General features: G+C 38.1%; 1 protein-coding gene across 2 annotated transcripts in view; it reads right to left on the reverse strand.

Annotated features, from left to right (window-relative positions):
- Positions 1-895: 895 nt before the first annotated feature.
- Positions 896-17425, reverse strand: part of LOC143028408 (protein FAM76A-like) — a 74504-nt gene continuing 57974 nt past the window's right edge. For both annotated transcript variants that reach the window (XM_076190441.1, XM_076190440.1), the window contains exons 6-7: positions 13321-13464; positions 896-13065 (exon numbers count right to left, since the gene is read on the reverse strand). In XM_076190441.1, coding sequence (XP_076046556.1) covers positions 12733-13065; positions 13321-13464 — 477 coding nt within the window. In that variant the 3' untranslated portion in view covers positions 896-12732. The remainder of the gene's footprint in view (positions 13066-13320; positions 13465-17425) is intronic.

A 17425-nucleotide genomic window follows, 5' to 3' on the forward strand; every position in this document is an offset into this window, starting at 1 on the left:
GATTCTATTTAGTGCCCTGTGTAAAATTAATGAGTAGTGTTTTGATATGATGGGCTTTGAAACCATTTTGTGTAAATATGAGTAGGGGTTGTAGGGTGATGCTGAAGACTGCCCTTTTCATCTACCTTGGATGCTGTGTAGGGGAGTGTAATCCGTCCATATAATGATGGATCTGCTAGCTGACCATGACTTATGTTACTAAATGAAGGTTTAACATGTATGAATACTGGCCTGTGGCCTACGTTGAATAGTTTGTAAAACGGGTAATCCTACCATACGGCATTCTGATGCCAAGACATGTCACCATATTTCAAGTTTTTATAATAACACAACAGCCCAGTCATATTCCTAAAAATACCTGGGAAGTCTTAAGAAACATCCTTGGCACGTGAGTAGATCAATCGACCAATGAGACTGGCTAATAATTCAAATGAGTAGCATTTCAAGCTTCATGCAGGAGATACAAATCAAAACAACTAAGCAAAAAGCAAATAGAATGGCAAAAATCATTCCAAGAATTTCATGCAAACGATGGTTCATGGAAAATTTAACTACAGCTGTACAATTTAATGTATTATCTGTCAAACTACTTTCAAATATGTTGAACCAGTCAAAAAGTTCTTTACTTCGTATGAACAAAGAAATTTGTGTTATCACAAGACTTTTTGTTTTGATCAAAATAAAGAATGAATTCCTTACTGCAATATGACTTGCAAAATATGATGCAACAGAATAGAGTTGGTCTGTTTGAAATAACAAAATGTTCACTCCTCGTGTAGTGCTGCATTTGCATTAATCATAAACATGCAAAGCTCATTACAAGTATTTCGGCTAGCTAACTAGCTAAAACCAAACCCACGTCTTAAAGAAGTCTGGCATAATGGAGACAAAAATATAACTTTTTGCTTTTATTATGTAAAGCTTGATTACAAATCATTTCTTAAACTAAGAATACATAATACATGATAACTACTTACACACTAAAATAAATACAGAACACAAATGATTACATAAGAGATTTTTTTTTTATTACTGAATTCACCATATTTCAGCTCTCGTTTATTGCACAAACTTAAGCAACACTGACATGTTGCTTTGTGCAAGTATCACATCATTCTATATCAAAGTGCAATTGACTCAAATAATTCTTATTTTCATTTACAGTATTGCTTGGCATTGAACTCCAGAGTATAATACTCTTTAGAGAATTTACAATAATTTAAGTCATACTTAATCACATGTTATCAAGTCATTACTCAGGTTCCCCTATGCCATACTTAAGCACAATACTATTTAGCCTATTCCCATTACCTTCACCTATCAACTCAGTATGCATTCCACATTTAATGAGGATGCTAGGAAAAACTAAGTTGAAAAATGTTGTCTGGCCTAGTGAATTTCTCTTGCATGAAAATATGCTGTATATCAGTATGTTTGTACATAAATACAAATACATAATATACATGCATATATATATAAACATTCCATATATATATATAAGCACATATACTAAGTATAGAGCAGTAATATAAAATCAATGTACAATGTATACAGTATATACATGTGTGTTTGTGTGTATGTATACATGTGCATACTATTTGAGAATGAAAAACATATACATACAAATACATACAAGAACCATATATCATTATAATTTACATACATAATGCATGCACATATATACACACACGCACATACACATAAAATTTGTGAAGTTGATTTTTTCAGCTATAGCATTCTCCACATAGTGAGTCACAGGTCCTTAATCATTAGTGAATCTCCAACCCCTTCCCTATGTTGAAGTGTGAGAAAGACAGGAGAGAGAGAGGAGAGAAAGAGGAGAGAGGGAGAGAGAGGGAGAGGGAGAGAGAGAGAGGGCAAGAGGGGGAAAGAAGGAGAGAGAAAGGGAGGGAGGGAGTAAGAGAGAGATGGGGTGGGAGGGAGGGAGAGAAAGAGGGAGGGGAGTGAGGAAAGGAGAACAGTGGATAAAGGGGGGAAGAGGGAGAGAAGGTGGAGAAGGGAGTAGAGAGGGAGAGAAGGAAGAGAAGGAAGAGAGGGAAGAGAAGGGAAAGAAGGGAGATGAGGGAGAGGGAAAGAGAGGTGGGGAAGGGGAATTTCCTTGCCTCTCATACTAGAGATGAAACACAAACTCACAAGACTAACACATTTCTATCTGCAACCAAGTTCAACTAAGCATTAAATCTCCTAAAATTCAGCCTATATTTCTATTCCTCTCTACATAATCACTTCCTTGTATTGTTATGAAGCTATCCTTCCTTTATTTCCATTTATCTAACTTGTACTCTCACGTCCCTAATCTCTCTTGTGAGTCTTCTCCACTCCCCTCTGTTTTGTACTAATTCTTTCCTCGTCATGCACTCTTTTGGATCCTCATTCCCTCTCTTTTTGGTGAATGAACAGGTCTGTGGATAGAATCCTATACAGTGAGTCCTCCTTATATGGTAATTCTTTATCCGGTAAATTCACAGTTACGGTATTTGGTAATTACTACCCTCGATTCTATTTACGGTAAGAAAAATTCACAGATACGGTATCCGCTCGTGTTTTGGAGGTAAAATTAGATATTTTGAAGAGGAAAGAGCAGGGAGAAGGTACGTCTGCCATAAGTCGAAACTTGGGTTCGGTATACGGTAATTTCAATTTGCGGTAAGGTTTTCAGGAACGCATATGTACTGTATAACGAGGACTCACTGTACATTTCAAAAAGTAATTCTGTTATGTGGTTCACCAAAGACCATCAGTGAGGCAAAAGACAGGTTTTAGTCTTCCTTTCTGTCCAGGGATGTACTATCCTCTCAAAGGACCAATGAGGAGTACCAACATGACTGGGCAGAAACTAGTTTCCCAGATGCTCATCTTCAAAACTTATCAATGCTTAAATTTCTGTATGCAATTGACAGTTGCTGACAAGTTTATCAAAAGAAACACTAAGTGAGGAACTGAATCTATATCAGTATAACATTTTGTTTCTTAAAGTTTCATCAAGTACCTATAACATGAGAAACATCATACAAATAAAGGACCTGCCCTCACATAGTGTTTCTTTTCATAAACCTTCATCTCTACCTGAAGGTGATACCCTGAGGGCCTGGCACTTGGTCTCTGGAATGAGCTTAAACTCTACCCATCCACTGGAACCATTCCCCCTCCACCTTTTTTTTCACATGAGGAGAGCTGACAACCAAGACCTGCCCACTTTCTGTTCCTAGCTGGTGAGAGAAGGAGACTCACACTAATACAACAATGACAACAGTCAGAGTTTCTTCCCAGAGAGATCTATGGGAAGGCAGGAGGGCCACTGGCTTACTTGGGGCTGCAGGTTTCCAGGAAGTGAAAGTCGATGCAATAGTTATCATTACTATCCTATCTGGGACCAATAGTATCTGAAAGTGATTTCTTTGGGACGGATGTCAAAGAGTTATTTCCCTGTTGCCTGTCGAACCCGCGTACCCTCACCCTATCTTCGTATTGGGCCCAAGATATCTCTCAAAGAAGTTCAACTACCTTTCCTCCATTTTTCGTACATGGAGCCAACAACTGGTAACCTCTTCCCTACCTCTCCCTGCTAATCAACAATATAGAAACAGATCCATACTAATAAAGCACAGACAACAGTTCAATGTTTTCCTAGAAAGGTCTATGGGAGTACCCAGGGACTACTGTTGGGATGTGGGTTTCCAGTCAGTAAACCCCAAGGCAACAGTTACTATTACTATTTACTAAATTACGAAGATAATTGGCCAACCCATGCAGTGTGTGTCTCTGTGTATATGTTTGTGTAAAGTATACGCATGTATAATTTCATCTATGGTGGAATTCCTTGTGGAAGGGTCATTGACATAGAAGATCATCTGCCAAATCCATCCAGCTCCCAAAACTAAAATACACGGGAGGATGGGAATCATTTCTTTGACATTATTTAAAGGAAATGAGTTAATGGGAGAAGTGGTAAAATATATTTTGGCGATAGAAAGTGGACAGTTCTTTACCTTGCAAAGGTTTAGGGTCAAAACCCTTTGCAAAGAACTCTTGAGAGGTCATTGATAACCCCCCTCTCCCATATCCATAATCAAAAAAGTAATGCTGTTCTGTGGCTAGTAAGAGTACTGGATACACTATATAATGTTTTATTATACAATTCCTTCCTATACTTTTATTACTCTTCAGTCTTTTGTAGTTTGGGATAAGATTAGGATCCTGAACAAATATTTTCACAGAATGTACAATTATGATTATGATAAGCATAAAAGAAACAAAGAAGAGTGATAATACTACTGCTTGACATGAATTAATTACTATGGGCAATGAGTGGGTGCATTACACTGCCTACGAAACAAAGCACACCGAACACGTGGCATAGTATGTACAAATAGGGAAGGGGAAGGAGATATAATGTATCAAGTGCTTAGTAGGCTTAAAGCTTTCACATTCAAGAGAAATAATGAGTGATGATGATGATAATGATGAAAATGTGTTTGTTAATATGGTCCAATCATAAAGTAAAAATGTACATGATGCATCATAGGTTTCAATCACATCCTACAATTTGACCACCATAAAAACAGTAATATTGTATTTTTGTCATATTTCTTCATACCAATACACATAGTGTTATCATCATCATCATCATTATTATTACTACTATTGTTTCTCTCAAAGCAAATGTTTTAGCCATATTGAGCACCAAGTATCTTACACCCGCTAAATCCCTCCCTGACTTGTACCTCTGCCAAGCTGCGTCTTGTTATTGTTGTTATTGCCTTGCTGTGGATGTACTCTGTCTTGCTGCATTGCTTCTGACCCAGGGCAATGGGCAAGATGCAGGGATGACCCATCATCCAGGAGGAGCCAAGAAAAGAGGGAGGGAGGGGTGGTGAATGGGAGTGGAGTGGGTGGGGATGAAATGGGTGGGAGTGGAATTATGCCTTTTGATTTTGGCTACCTCCCTTGTAAGGAGGAAAAAGCCCTTGGTATATGTATGATTAATTTATTAGCTATTGCAACTCACAAATCGGTAAATCTGCAAACAATTGCATTAGTTAATGCTTTAGCAATAATGAAGGTGAGGTGTATACTTGCGACTGAAGTGGCCGCCTTTGCCCTATGTGCTTTTGGGACTTTTGGGCCAGGTAACAATCACTGTTGGGGAATAGGAGGTGCAGGACTTGAACCTGTGATTAAGATGTGAAATTCCCATGCTTCCAATTATACCACCAGCATATATTTAGCTATGATGAAAATAATATACTATAATTTTATTCTAACCAAGGCATAACAATTTCATTTAGCTTTGAACAAGACCTCATGCTAAAGAGTGTATGGCTTCATTAATGACACCTTCATGGTTATGTTTTGTAGTTTACTAGCACTTCTATCTTATTGGACAATCTTGCGGCGACCTTTATAATTAGTTCAGAACAGCTCCACACAATTTCATTCAGTTTGAGGCAGTACCTCATGCTCAAGGGATTAAATGCTGATCAACATTTCTTTTGGTTTACTTTAACTAACATTCATTCATAAGTTTCTTCTCTTACATAACCTTCCAACCAGAATCAGTCACAAGAACAGTGTCCTCTATAAGTAACAACTGGTTCAGTTCTCATATTCTTATTTTCTCACTCATCAATTCCAAACTTCTGCCATACACTCTTGGATTTACCTTCCTTACTGTCCCATCCATACATATGCTGAACAACCATGGCAACATTGCACAACCTTGATCAAGTCCCATAATTTCCTTTAACCATTCACTTTCACCATCCCTGATTTTCACACGTCCTCTACTACTCAAGCATTAAACATTTGACTACTTTCATTAAAAATCCCATCCCATATAATTATAACACTGAATGAAGCTTCTCTGCTAACTCAATCCTATATCTTTTCCAAGTCCTGAAAGGCCATAAAACATCCTTACTTGTTCCTAAATACTTCTTACATCTATTTTACCAAGTAAACTTGATCTATGCACCTTCTTCCTCTCCTAAACCCACACTGCTCTACTTTTATCACTCCATCTATTCCCATCCTAATCAACCCATACCATTAGACTTTACTCCCCACTAAATACTGATTGCTCCAAAACTATTAAATGAAGGTTCTGATTACACAAGTTTTCCAACAGCCCAGGCACATGACAATCTTTTAGCACTGGAGATTAAGCCTCCCCTCTACTTTTTCTTCAACCTTTGCTTTACAACTTATCCTGATAATTCACTTTCTTTAAACACACAAGGACTAAAGATGGGCATAAGGTTGTGACAGTCCTGTGAGATGGACATTAGACAGAAGCTTTTCCCTGCTGCTCCTCTTCAAGTCTCGTCAACATTCTTAACTCAATCTGGGAGTGTAGCTGGATCAGACCCAAGGTATCTTTATCTATCAACTTTGACTACTTTTTCCCTCCATTTTTTCACGGAAAGAGAGCTGAGAGTCAGCAACTACTCATCCTCCTACTAGCATAAGAAAAAACCCACACAAATACAACCCAAACAATAGAGAGATGTATGGGAAGGCCCAAGGACTGTTATTTGCAAATATGGGATGCGAATTTCCAGTCAATGAAACACGGAACAATTATAACTATCATCTAAACAGGGGCATGAAAACAAGTCCAACCTGCCCACTAAAGATGGGTGGAATAAGTGCCTCCATCAAGGGAAAACCTGCTGCAGAAAAAAACAGTATACACAGTAAAGGTATAGTCCTACTGTGAAGGCATAGTTCTATCCTGAGTCAAGTGTTTTGTGGTGCCCTTTACCCTTCCTGAGTTGATATATATACTTTTTTTTTCTTACTTTGAAAGGAATTCATGTGGAGAAAGAAAAGCTTGTTGTGGTCACATCCCATGGTAGAATGTGGGTATTGGGAAAGTGGAGAGCATTGCAGTGAGCGGAGAAAGCTGCTGCATGTAGACAGACAGAGAACTAAAGAGAGAACAAAAGAGAAAGAAAGGGAACAAGAATGAGAGTGAGAGTGAGAGAGAGAGAGAGAGAGAGAAAGGCAATAATAACTTACATATGTATGCAGAGGAGACGGATGGGGAGGCGGTGGAACAAGTTGGGGATGAGAGGAAGGCAAATAAGGATGTGGACTTTAAAGTCTCAGGAGAAAAGCAAGGAGGCATTGAAGGTTTTATCACTTAATTTTAGCTATTCCATACAATTAAGAGGAAATTAGACCCACCCTTTCTAATCTTTTGATTTTAGAAGCTGAATGAAATAACCTGTGATCGCTTAGATGCTCACTCCTATTTGTGGGCAAAAAGCACTACAGATATTGCATGCACACACACACACATTCATACATGAATATATGGGTAGTACCACCACATATTGAGATATATGAACAATGAGACTAGTTCTGTATATTGTCACCCTTAACTGCAGTATTCTCCAACAGATCTACCTGTAGTAAGTGGTCATAATATACAGAACTCCTAGGCCAGGGATGGGCAATCTTTTCAACCTCTTCAATGCGAGTCAAATTTTTGCGTGCAGCATTGGCTGCCTGAAGTATGATGATTTGATGATACGCCACAATACACACATTATAAAATATAAAGTTACAGCTGTATTAGTTCTCTTTCACCCTGAATGTTGATAACCGATAACCATAGAAAAAGCAATCAAGCTTGTTCACAAAATATGGAGGTCACTTGGGTATAACTACAAAATAAACATAATTAAGATGCCGATGCTAGCATCCTCGTATACCCACTGTGCCTCATGATGCTGACATCGGCACCATCATATGGAAGGGGTTCCGTGTGTGTGCCAAAATAGTAAAATTACAGGCCTACATACAAATATGGGCTCCTTCTCTTCACCTCCTTGTGGGCTCCAATTTGCTACTTAGTGCAGTATATGGTTAACAATGGTCAAACAAAAGAAATTAAAGAGTTATCAAATATTTTCCTTTTTCAAGCTGAGCTTTGGGTTTTGCGCGCTAGAAAAAAAGTCACTAGTGTGCCAGGAGTTGCCATATCCACCGCCCCCCCCCCCCTGTCCTAGGCTCTAATATTTCATTCATCTCCAGCAGTGGGTTTTTCTATCAGTATGCGGATTTTTAATACTCTTATCATAACAATATTACATTTTCCTCTTCATATATATATATAAATATATATGAAAAGTAAGAGAGCAGGTTCTCTTGTTAGCATGTGTTATTAAAGTTGATTTTGGTAGTTGCTGATTTTCTTTTGTGTTTTGTGTATTTTCAAGCTTTCTAACAAGGATTCAGCCATGGGGGGGGATATTTGCCCACCCCCCCAAATGGCCAAATCCTTGTTAGAAAGCTTGAAAATACACAAAAGAAAATCAACAGCTACCAAAACCCTGTCGACTTAAACAATATATTATATATATATATATGCACACACACACACATACATGTACATAGTTGCAGTGGGTCTTCTGCAAAAGAGACCATGGGCAACAGATTGATTGACATATTGCTGCCTTGAGTTTCATTGGAAATCCACAGACTCACTGTTGCTGGCAATGGTCCTTGGGCCCTTCTTTTGATAACTGGGATGAAACTTTGTACTGTTATTTTTTAATTTTTTTATTTATCTATTAATTTTTATTTACTTATTTATTTTTTTTTATTTTTTTTTTTGCATTAGTGCAGGATTATTCATATGTCACCAGATGAAAGTAGTAATATGTGGGAGGCAGTAACCAGTCATTAACTCTTCATTTGTACTGTTATTTTTTTCAATTTATTTATTTATTTATTTTTTGCATTAGTGCAGGATTATTTATATGTCACCAGATGAAAGTAGTAATAGGTGGGAGGCAGTCACCATTCAATAACTCTTCATTTGTGAAAAAGGTATAAGTAATACAGCTGCAAATGTCAGAAAGATCCTGAGCCTAGAATCAAGTATCACTGACCCTCCAGATGCGGGTAAGGGAGTTGATAGGTTTTGAAAATTGTAGCATGAAGATGATTGTCTCTACTGCACATCTTGCAAATCACAAGTACTCATAATTGGTTATACATATATACATACATACATATATATATGTATATACATACTCATAGATTTATGCACACAAACTAATCATACATTAACTGGGTACATTCATATAAATGATTGGAATATCAAACACTTCATAGTAATCACTGTATGCAGTGTATCATCCCTATACCATCCCCAAAAACATGATTTTTTTTTTATAATAATTTTCTGAATCTTTACAATTTGGAGAGAAAATGATAAAACTAAGTAAAATGATAGACAGTAATTACCAAACTGATTAATCTAAGGAGAAAAATACTGCCAGGGTATCATTATGCACATATTGAAACATGCTAAAATCAGAATAAAAAGCAAATAAATTTTTTAATTCAGCAGAATGACACAATCTAAAAGGTTTCTATAAGCATGACAGCTTGCTATTTCAAATACAAAATTGCTTTAAACGGATACTTTTCTCTGCCACAAGCACAATAAAAAAATCCTCTACATAGAGTACAACATTTTTCTGAACATCAATAAGAAAACTAAATCTGCCATTCTGTTTAATTACATTCATCACAGTGACTCGTCCTTCAGATTTACAACCTCTGCAACCTTTCTCATATATCATGCAACAAGGGACCCATGATAAGAATATGGTGTTCCTTGCCAGACAAATGTCTGAAGGAATCATCTCCCTGTCATTTGTCTTTAAATCCCATCAAGAACCTCATCTCTATCTGGGGGTGCAGCTCTGGGGAACTGACACTTAGTCAACCATACCCAACTTCTCTATGAGCTATGATTATCTTTCCTTTATTTTTTCATAAAAGGAGATCTCATGTCCAGCAATAGATCTTTCCTCTTATCAGATGTTGACACAGAGACAGACCCAAACTAATGCAGACAATATTTCACCATTGCTTCCCACAGAGATCTATGGAAAGGCCTGAGGACTGTTGCTTTGGGTTTCCAGTCAGTGAAACTCTTAGGCAACATTTGCTGTTATTAGTATTCTGACAAAAAGGCCATTACAACATAACACCAATTTTCTTTTCCTTAGTGGTCCAGTGATGATAAATATGTGTGTTTATGTATTTACCTAGCTGTATCCTATGGGAGGGGAGCTATGGTTATGATGTCCTGTCTCTGTATCTTGCAGTATCTAAATTGTTCTTAAATTTGTGTATAGTTTTTGCACACACTATCATTTCATCCAGTTTGTTCCATACATCCATTCTCTAGGTCTATTTTACTATACACCAACCTTCCCTTTCTGTGTTTCTCATTTCTCTTTATATTTCCTCTTTTAATTCTAACTGGAGTAGTATGAGGTCACCCTTTCCTATTGGTGTCTTGTATTCATTTTTGTCTACTATTTCAGGTTCTGACATAATAAATCTAGTCTCAACGATTCTTCATTATTTCTAAATCTAGTGTTTTCTTTTATCCACTGTGTCATTGTATGTTCTATAGTTATACTGAGTAATACATTTCCCCATTGATCATCTCCACCTTTCACTGTCATCCCTTCCCAACATATTTCTTTGCAATTAAAGTTTCTCATGTGTGTGTGTGTCTCTGTATGTGGAAAGCTGTGCTTCCTAATGTATTTTAAGCTATCTTACTTTTTCATTATTTTACTATGAATTCTTGCTGCTCTTTCATTCCCTACAAGCAGGTCCTGCCTGTCATTTTTTTCTTTTCCTGATTTAAATATCATTATTGTATCACCTCTCTTTGCTTCTCCAATATGGAGTCCCAGTTTTCTGACTCTCTCCTTATGTCTTATCATTGAAATTTGGGATAATCTTGGTCGCTGCCCTTTGTGTATGTGTTTATGTGTAAGCATATGTGTGTGTGCATGAATATACATACATACATACATATATATATATATACATACACACACACATGGGGTTGCAGCATAGGATATAAGTCAACATTTTTACATGGGCTGTAAGGAGGCCGGAAGCAAAATGAACAATACAGATAAAGAAGGGAATGAGAGAATGGGATGCATCAGAGCCAAAAAAACAAACTAGATGATCAAGCCACAAATACATTCCTTTGTCAGAACTGCAACTGCTTTATACTGATCAACTCTGCATCAATTCAGAATTTCTTTTTTACGACATAATTTTTAAATTAAATAAAACAAATCACCACCCATTTCCTATTTGGCAACAGATACATGCTAACAAGCTTTACATCCATACAACACCATTATGGCTGCAAATAAGTGTAAGGCTTGCTAAAATGGTCCTCAGTATCTTGTTTTGTCAACTGCAACTTAACCCTGACAAGCAGACACTAAGAAGGCTCATCCAATAACACTATCACTTCATCTCATTTCCTTACCTTACTTAGCATAGCTGAGTATCACGATAATGTGTATAAAAATAGATATTCAAATACAATCAAACATACTTCACATTTCTAAAAATCCTCTCTGATGGAGACAAAATAATAGTCTAAAGAAATTCTCTAACCTTGCTTATCAAATAACTTCTTTCTGGTAACCACACATGTTCCACATGAGCCCTTGTCCATTGCCTGTCAATTTATACAATGCCAGAAGAGTAAAATAGCTCCAAGGTACAATCAACCTGTCTTCATTAGATCAATACACAATTGTCACAGCAATCATTTCCATGAGGATAATCATGCTACCTCAAGACATCTACTGAAGCCCTCACTAGAAAGAGCTCCAACATGCTAAGAGCCATACCATCAACCATGGAAGGCCTCCTGTCATAAACAGTTCTACTGTCCTAACAGAATGTGGATCATCTGACAATAATGGCTTTCTATCGAGAAATTCTAGCCTATCTTTTTTCTTTACACAGTTGAACTTTTTATTCATCCTCTTCTGGTTACTTAACTGACATCACTCTCAGTTACTAATGACAAGAATCCCTATTAAACTAGGGTTGGAGTATGCTTGCTCTGGAACAAATGAAATCTCAGAATGCCCAAGTTGCCATTTTCAGAAAGCAACCCATGCCTTCACGGTTCCATACATCCATTGTCTTAGTTCTTTTAAAGAAAAATATCAAACTCAATCCAATACAGCTGTACCAGAAAGAGTGCCTTTGTAAGTTTTCCTCCTAACAGACTTAATTTACAGCATTAAAATGTTCGAGTCTCTAAAACCTGAGGTAATCAACTGAACAATGGTTAAGTAGCATAAAAGACTTCATGTCCAAATCATTACTATGTACAATATATTTACATTAAATAGTGTAATTAATATCTACATAATTATTACTCCATTCTACTCAAGAATTGTCAACTAAGCAATGCAAACAACAATTGTTTGTCATAAAAAGAAATCTTCTTAACATTAGTGGACATGTTGACGTTTGTACAGTTGCAGCTAAGTCACCACATAACATCTTTCCCTTATGTATGACCAATTGAAGTCAACTTAAAAGGGCTGTTCAATGTGACTGGATATAAATAATTTCAGAGCTGCTTTGTGTGACTACCTCTCTGTGAAATCACTTTAAAACTATGCTAAATATTACCATTTATATTAGCATAGGTTCAATACATGAATTCAGTGTATCTGTCAGTAGTCATCCACATGAATCACATTCTATGCAAAAGTCCTAGAATGGTCAAGGCTATCTAGTGAGACAAATTTGTTGATATCACTTTCTGAAGTAGTCATCTTCAAATGATAAAGGGCAAACTAATCTTACCAACTTCACCCTACTCTCTGTCTGTCAGATTTATTATCAACCTACTGATGGACTGTCCGTTCCTGAAGATCCTCCATCAGTTGCCGAGGCTGAGGAGGCTCCCCCGCCTCCACCAGTGGCACTACCACCACCACCACCACCACCACTATTACTGGCATTTTCCCCACCACCCGTACTAACCACCCCCTTGTTCCCTGCCTTCCCACTTGTCGGCTTCTTACCCTTGTTCAGTTGAGCAATTTCCCTTCCTTGATCCTTGATTTTCTTCTGTAAGAGCTCAATCTTTGACTCCTGTTCTCGAATCTGTCCTTTCATTTTTGTTCTCAACTCTTGTTCTGCTGTGTACTGAGATGCCTTCAATTCTGTCATCTGTAGAAGAAAATGAAAAAGTGGTAACAATTTCAAATTTCAGTCTGTTATACAATAGATTATTACAAAAGCATGTAAACAGGAGACTTTCCTCTATAACCAGGTTGGACGTAGAAACAAGAGATAGGGAGAAAGGAAGACAAGAGAGAGAGAGGGAGAGAGAGAGAGAGAGAGAGAGAGAGAGAGAGAGAGGGAGAGAGAGAGAGAGAGAGGGAGAGAGAGGGAGAGAGAGAGAGAGAGTGTAGAGTCACCTACCTGTCTTTCTTTTGCAATAAGCTGCTGATCTTTTATGGACAACTGTTTTTCCAGGTTTGCAATCTTCTCTCTGAGTTGTGTTATGAGTACCAACTGATCTGTGTTGGGATCACTGTCTCTTGCTGGAGCAGAGTTTCGGGAAACCTGGACAGAGACAGATATAATGGCGTGAGTACAAAAACAAATGGTGAAATCCTACCACTGTCGTACAGTCTAAAGAAATTAGCTTATAAAACTATATCCTGATGGTGGAAATAAGAATGAGAAAAAGATGAAGTTCTTAATATGTAATTCCCCCCCTCCTCCCCCAACCTGTCTATCATTACCTGCAATGTCAGATGGTTATGCACGTAAAGAATATTCTTACGCATTTCCCTTACATCACACTCATCCCTGTCACTCCTTCCTGCTTGAACTATTAGAAGAATGACCTCATCTTTTATGAGAAGAGTAAAATATATAAAATGAAAATATATACCAATACACGTCAAATGGCCTTTTCCGGGAAAATCCTTAGGGCCAATTCACGCTATACAGTTCATCTTTGCTCGATTACATTTTGTGTTGCATCAAAATATCATTGTGTTCACACCATATGTCTAGGATGTTGTCAGCCAGTATGCTGCTCTTGCTCCAGTATGACACAAAGAAAATTTTGTACAAAAGAGCTCACTGTAATTGCTCTTCTTTAAGATGAAAATGAGGAAAGTAGAGTTTAAACTAAAAAGAAAAGATTGTGGGTACACAACTGCCAAATGAAAAAGTCAGAGGGTGAATTTTGGACTCTACAAACTCCTTGTTGCCTTCGCCCAATTCTATTTAACATTTTGTCGCTCATGACTCCACTGTGCAAGTTTTTACAGACTGATGGCATGTTGCACCCTCTCCTCTGTTATCACCAAGTGAATCATACATAATGATGTTCACAATTACAGCTGGGATGAGGAACATTTCCATTATTTATACATTTTGTCCCCCTGAGTTTCTTCTAAATATATCCAATACAGTAATTACTCCAGTATCCAGACTGCCAGTATACAGAATAGTCAGTATACGGACATTACATCAGGGCTCCTTTGTTCACTTCCCAGATCTGACCAGGAGCACGGCCGGACTGAACACTCCATTTGAATCACCCGTGCACTGTGCATGATACATTCTCTCTTTCTCTAATTTGCATTTCTTAATATTTCTGTAACTTGTTAATTACCCTGCAATACCAGCAGTTCCCCATCTGGGGCATAGGCTGCATGTTATTGTGAGGTTGAAATTGCTCAGTAGCATGCTGCTGATACTTTAGAATCTATATGGGGCTCCCCTAAAGACCAGATCCACACATCATTCTGTGATATAGGAATTCTCTATTCATAGAGAAATTATGCTACTTTGTTACACTGCAATTGTCCCTCCACTCCTAATACTGTCCTGTACCACTTCTCTGATTATACATTTCCCTTTTTGCTGAACCTTGTAGTAGGGGAGGAAGAATACTGCCACCAAGTTTTCCCACTTGAGATGTAAAAAGTGACAAAAATGGGATGGGGATTGGACTAGGCATCCTACTCTCTGTAGCCCGAAAAAGCAAAGGCATAAGAAGGTCTGGAAGTTTTCCAATCAGAACCCTAACATTTGGGTCTTTTAATGTGTATGGATGTGGTAAAGAAACGAGTAAATGGGAAGAGATAGGCAGTATGTCTGTGAGAAGAAAGATGGATGTGTTGGCATTGAAAGGGAGGGACAAGTTTGAGTTTGGAAGTGTAGTTGGGAGTGTCAGGAGTGAAGAGAGGATACGGGAGAGAAGGGGTGGCTATACTAGTAAGTGAAGAGATAGGTAAGTGTGTGGTGGAATGGTAGGTTTCTTCAAGGTTAATGTGGATGAAGGTGAAACTGGGGAGATGTTGGTCTTTGTAAGTGCATATGGGCCTGGTTGTGAGAAGGGTGTAGAGGGAAGAGAGGCTTTTTGGATAGATTTAAATAAGTGCATAGAGGGTTTAGGGAGAAATGTCAATGTAGTGGTACTGGGAGATCTCAATGCCAGAGCAGGAGATGAACTAATAGACTAAGTGATTGGGAAGTGTACAGTGCAAGGAAAAAATTGTAGTGGCGAGTTGATGATACCAGTGTTTATGAAAAAAGTCAAGCATAAGTATACATGGTAGAGGGTGGTGAGAGGAACAAGGAGGAGAGGAGTAAATAGAAAGAAGGGTAGTGAGTGGTGGGTTGATGAACCAAAGAAGGTTGTAGAAGAGAAGAAATGAGCATCCAGATTAGTTGCAAAACAGAATGAGATAACAATATGAGACACAAAGAAAAGTAAAGCATAAGATAAAGGAGGCAAAAAGGAGAGATGTGAAAGGGGGTAAGAGTATGAATTTTTTTTTTAGAATATGTTTTGGAAGGAAATTAAGAAGTGGGGGCGTATTAAGTAGAAAAGGTAAAATGTGCATATGGAGAGATGATAATGGAAGAGACAACAGTAAGAGGAAGATGGGCAGAGTATTTCAAGGAGTTGCTGAATGTGAGGGAGGCTAAGGAGGTAAAGGTATTTGAACTAAGAAAATGACAGTGATAAACAAGAAAAACGAAAAAAGTAAAAAGTGAAAGCAGTTATCAAAATGAGAGCAGGTATCTGGGTTAGATGAGTGTCATGTGGAGTGTCTAAAAAAGGGAGGTACAGTGATGGTGGACTGGTTGGTGAGGTTGTTTAATGTTTGCCTAAAAGAGGGTAGAATTCCAGAGGACAGCTTGTTGAGTGTAGTTGGGAAGACTTATGGGAGGGTTTTGATTGAGAGGATTAGGAGACAAACAGAGGGAGTAATTGGTGAGGAACAGCGTGGATTTAGGACAGGTAGGGGTTGTGGTAAAGATATGTGAGAAAGCTTTAGGAAAAGGTAAGGATATTTTTTGGGCTTTTATGGATTTGGAAAAGGGGCATTCTCTGTCAGATCAACAAGTGCCTAACACTCATTTCTTCAATTTTGCTGAAAATTTAAGGTCAATCTGAACAACGTTCAGGAAATATGACTTTAGGTCATATGAGAGGTCATTAACATTTGCCAACCAATAACTAGGGTAATAAAAGTCATAGCTATATAAATGTATATACAGGGTGTTTGGGACAAATTTGATAATTTTTTATCTTGAGTCATTTCAGAACCATTTGAAGGATTTAATAGCGGTAAGGTGCAACGGAAAGCTGATTCCATGTACTATTGGTGGGTGTGAGAGCTAGTGGCATGGACGACTGGAAAGCACTGGAATATTGGATGAGAGTGACCTGCATTGTGATGATCCACACCAGATTAAAAAAATTGGAAATCTTTGATGCAGCTCAGTGCTCCTTGAATACTGTGAGATGTGAGCTGGAAATGTGGAAGCAGTGGCTAGCAGGAAGTATAGCAGGTGTTCTGACTCTGTCCACATTATGAAATTTGCCAAGAAGCTGCAAAAAAAGGTGTGGCAAGATTCAGGCAAGGCAATGCGGACCTTGGTGAGAGATGGGCATTGGAACGGTGACCATGAAGAAAAAACCGAACAAGGATCTTTGTTACTCCTCATACAAGAGGCACATGGGCCAACTACTCACAACCATGGCCCAAGAGAGCCTTACAAAAGCCAAGAAACTCCTCAACAAGGTCAAACACCCAGTCTAGCCAGGGATGCTCTGGTTCTTCTCAGACAAGAAGAACTTCTGCCAGGACCAGTTGCACAACATGCAGAACAACAGGTGGCTAGCCTACAGTCTGCACAAAGTCCTGTGCTTCATGAAGACCAAGTTCCCTCAAACTGTTGTATTTAGCTGTATTATACAGGAAAGGGAGTTGTGCTCTTAACCTCTTCACTCCGGGGCACATCGCACGTCTGACAGCATTAGCTGCCTGACGTGCAATGTTGTGTCCATAATAATCACACTTTAAAAAATAAAGTCAGTGCTCAATCATTCGTTCTCTTTCACCTATGTATTTTGTTAACCATAGAAAATTGATGAAGCCAGTTTAGAAAGAATGGAAATTACGTAGGTACAACTACAAATTAAATATAATCAAGATGCTGACGTCGGCATCATCAAGTACCCACTTGCTCCTCATGCTGCCTACATAGGCGT

The sequence above is a fragment of the Oratosquilla oratoria genome, chromosome 9 (genome assembly GCF_046742065.1).
Source record: "Oratosquilla oratoria isolate Oo_2021 chromosome 9, ASM4674206v1, whole genome shotgun sequence".
Lineage (NCBI taxonomy): Eukaryota > Metazoa > Arthropoda > Malacostraca > Stomatopoda > Squillidae > Oratosquilla > Oratosquilla oratoria.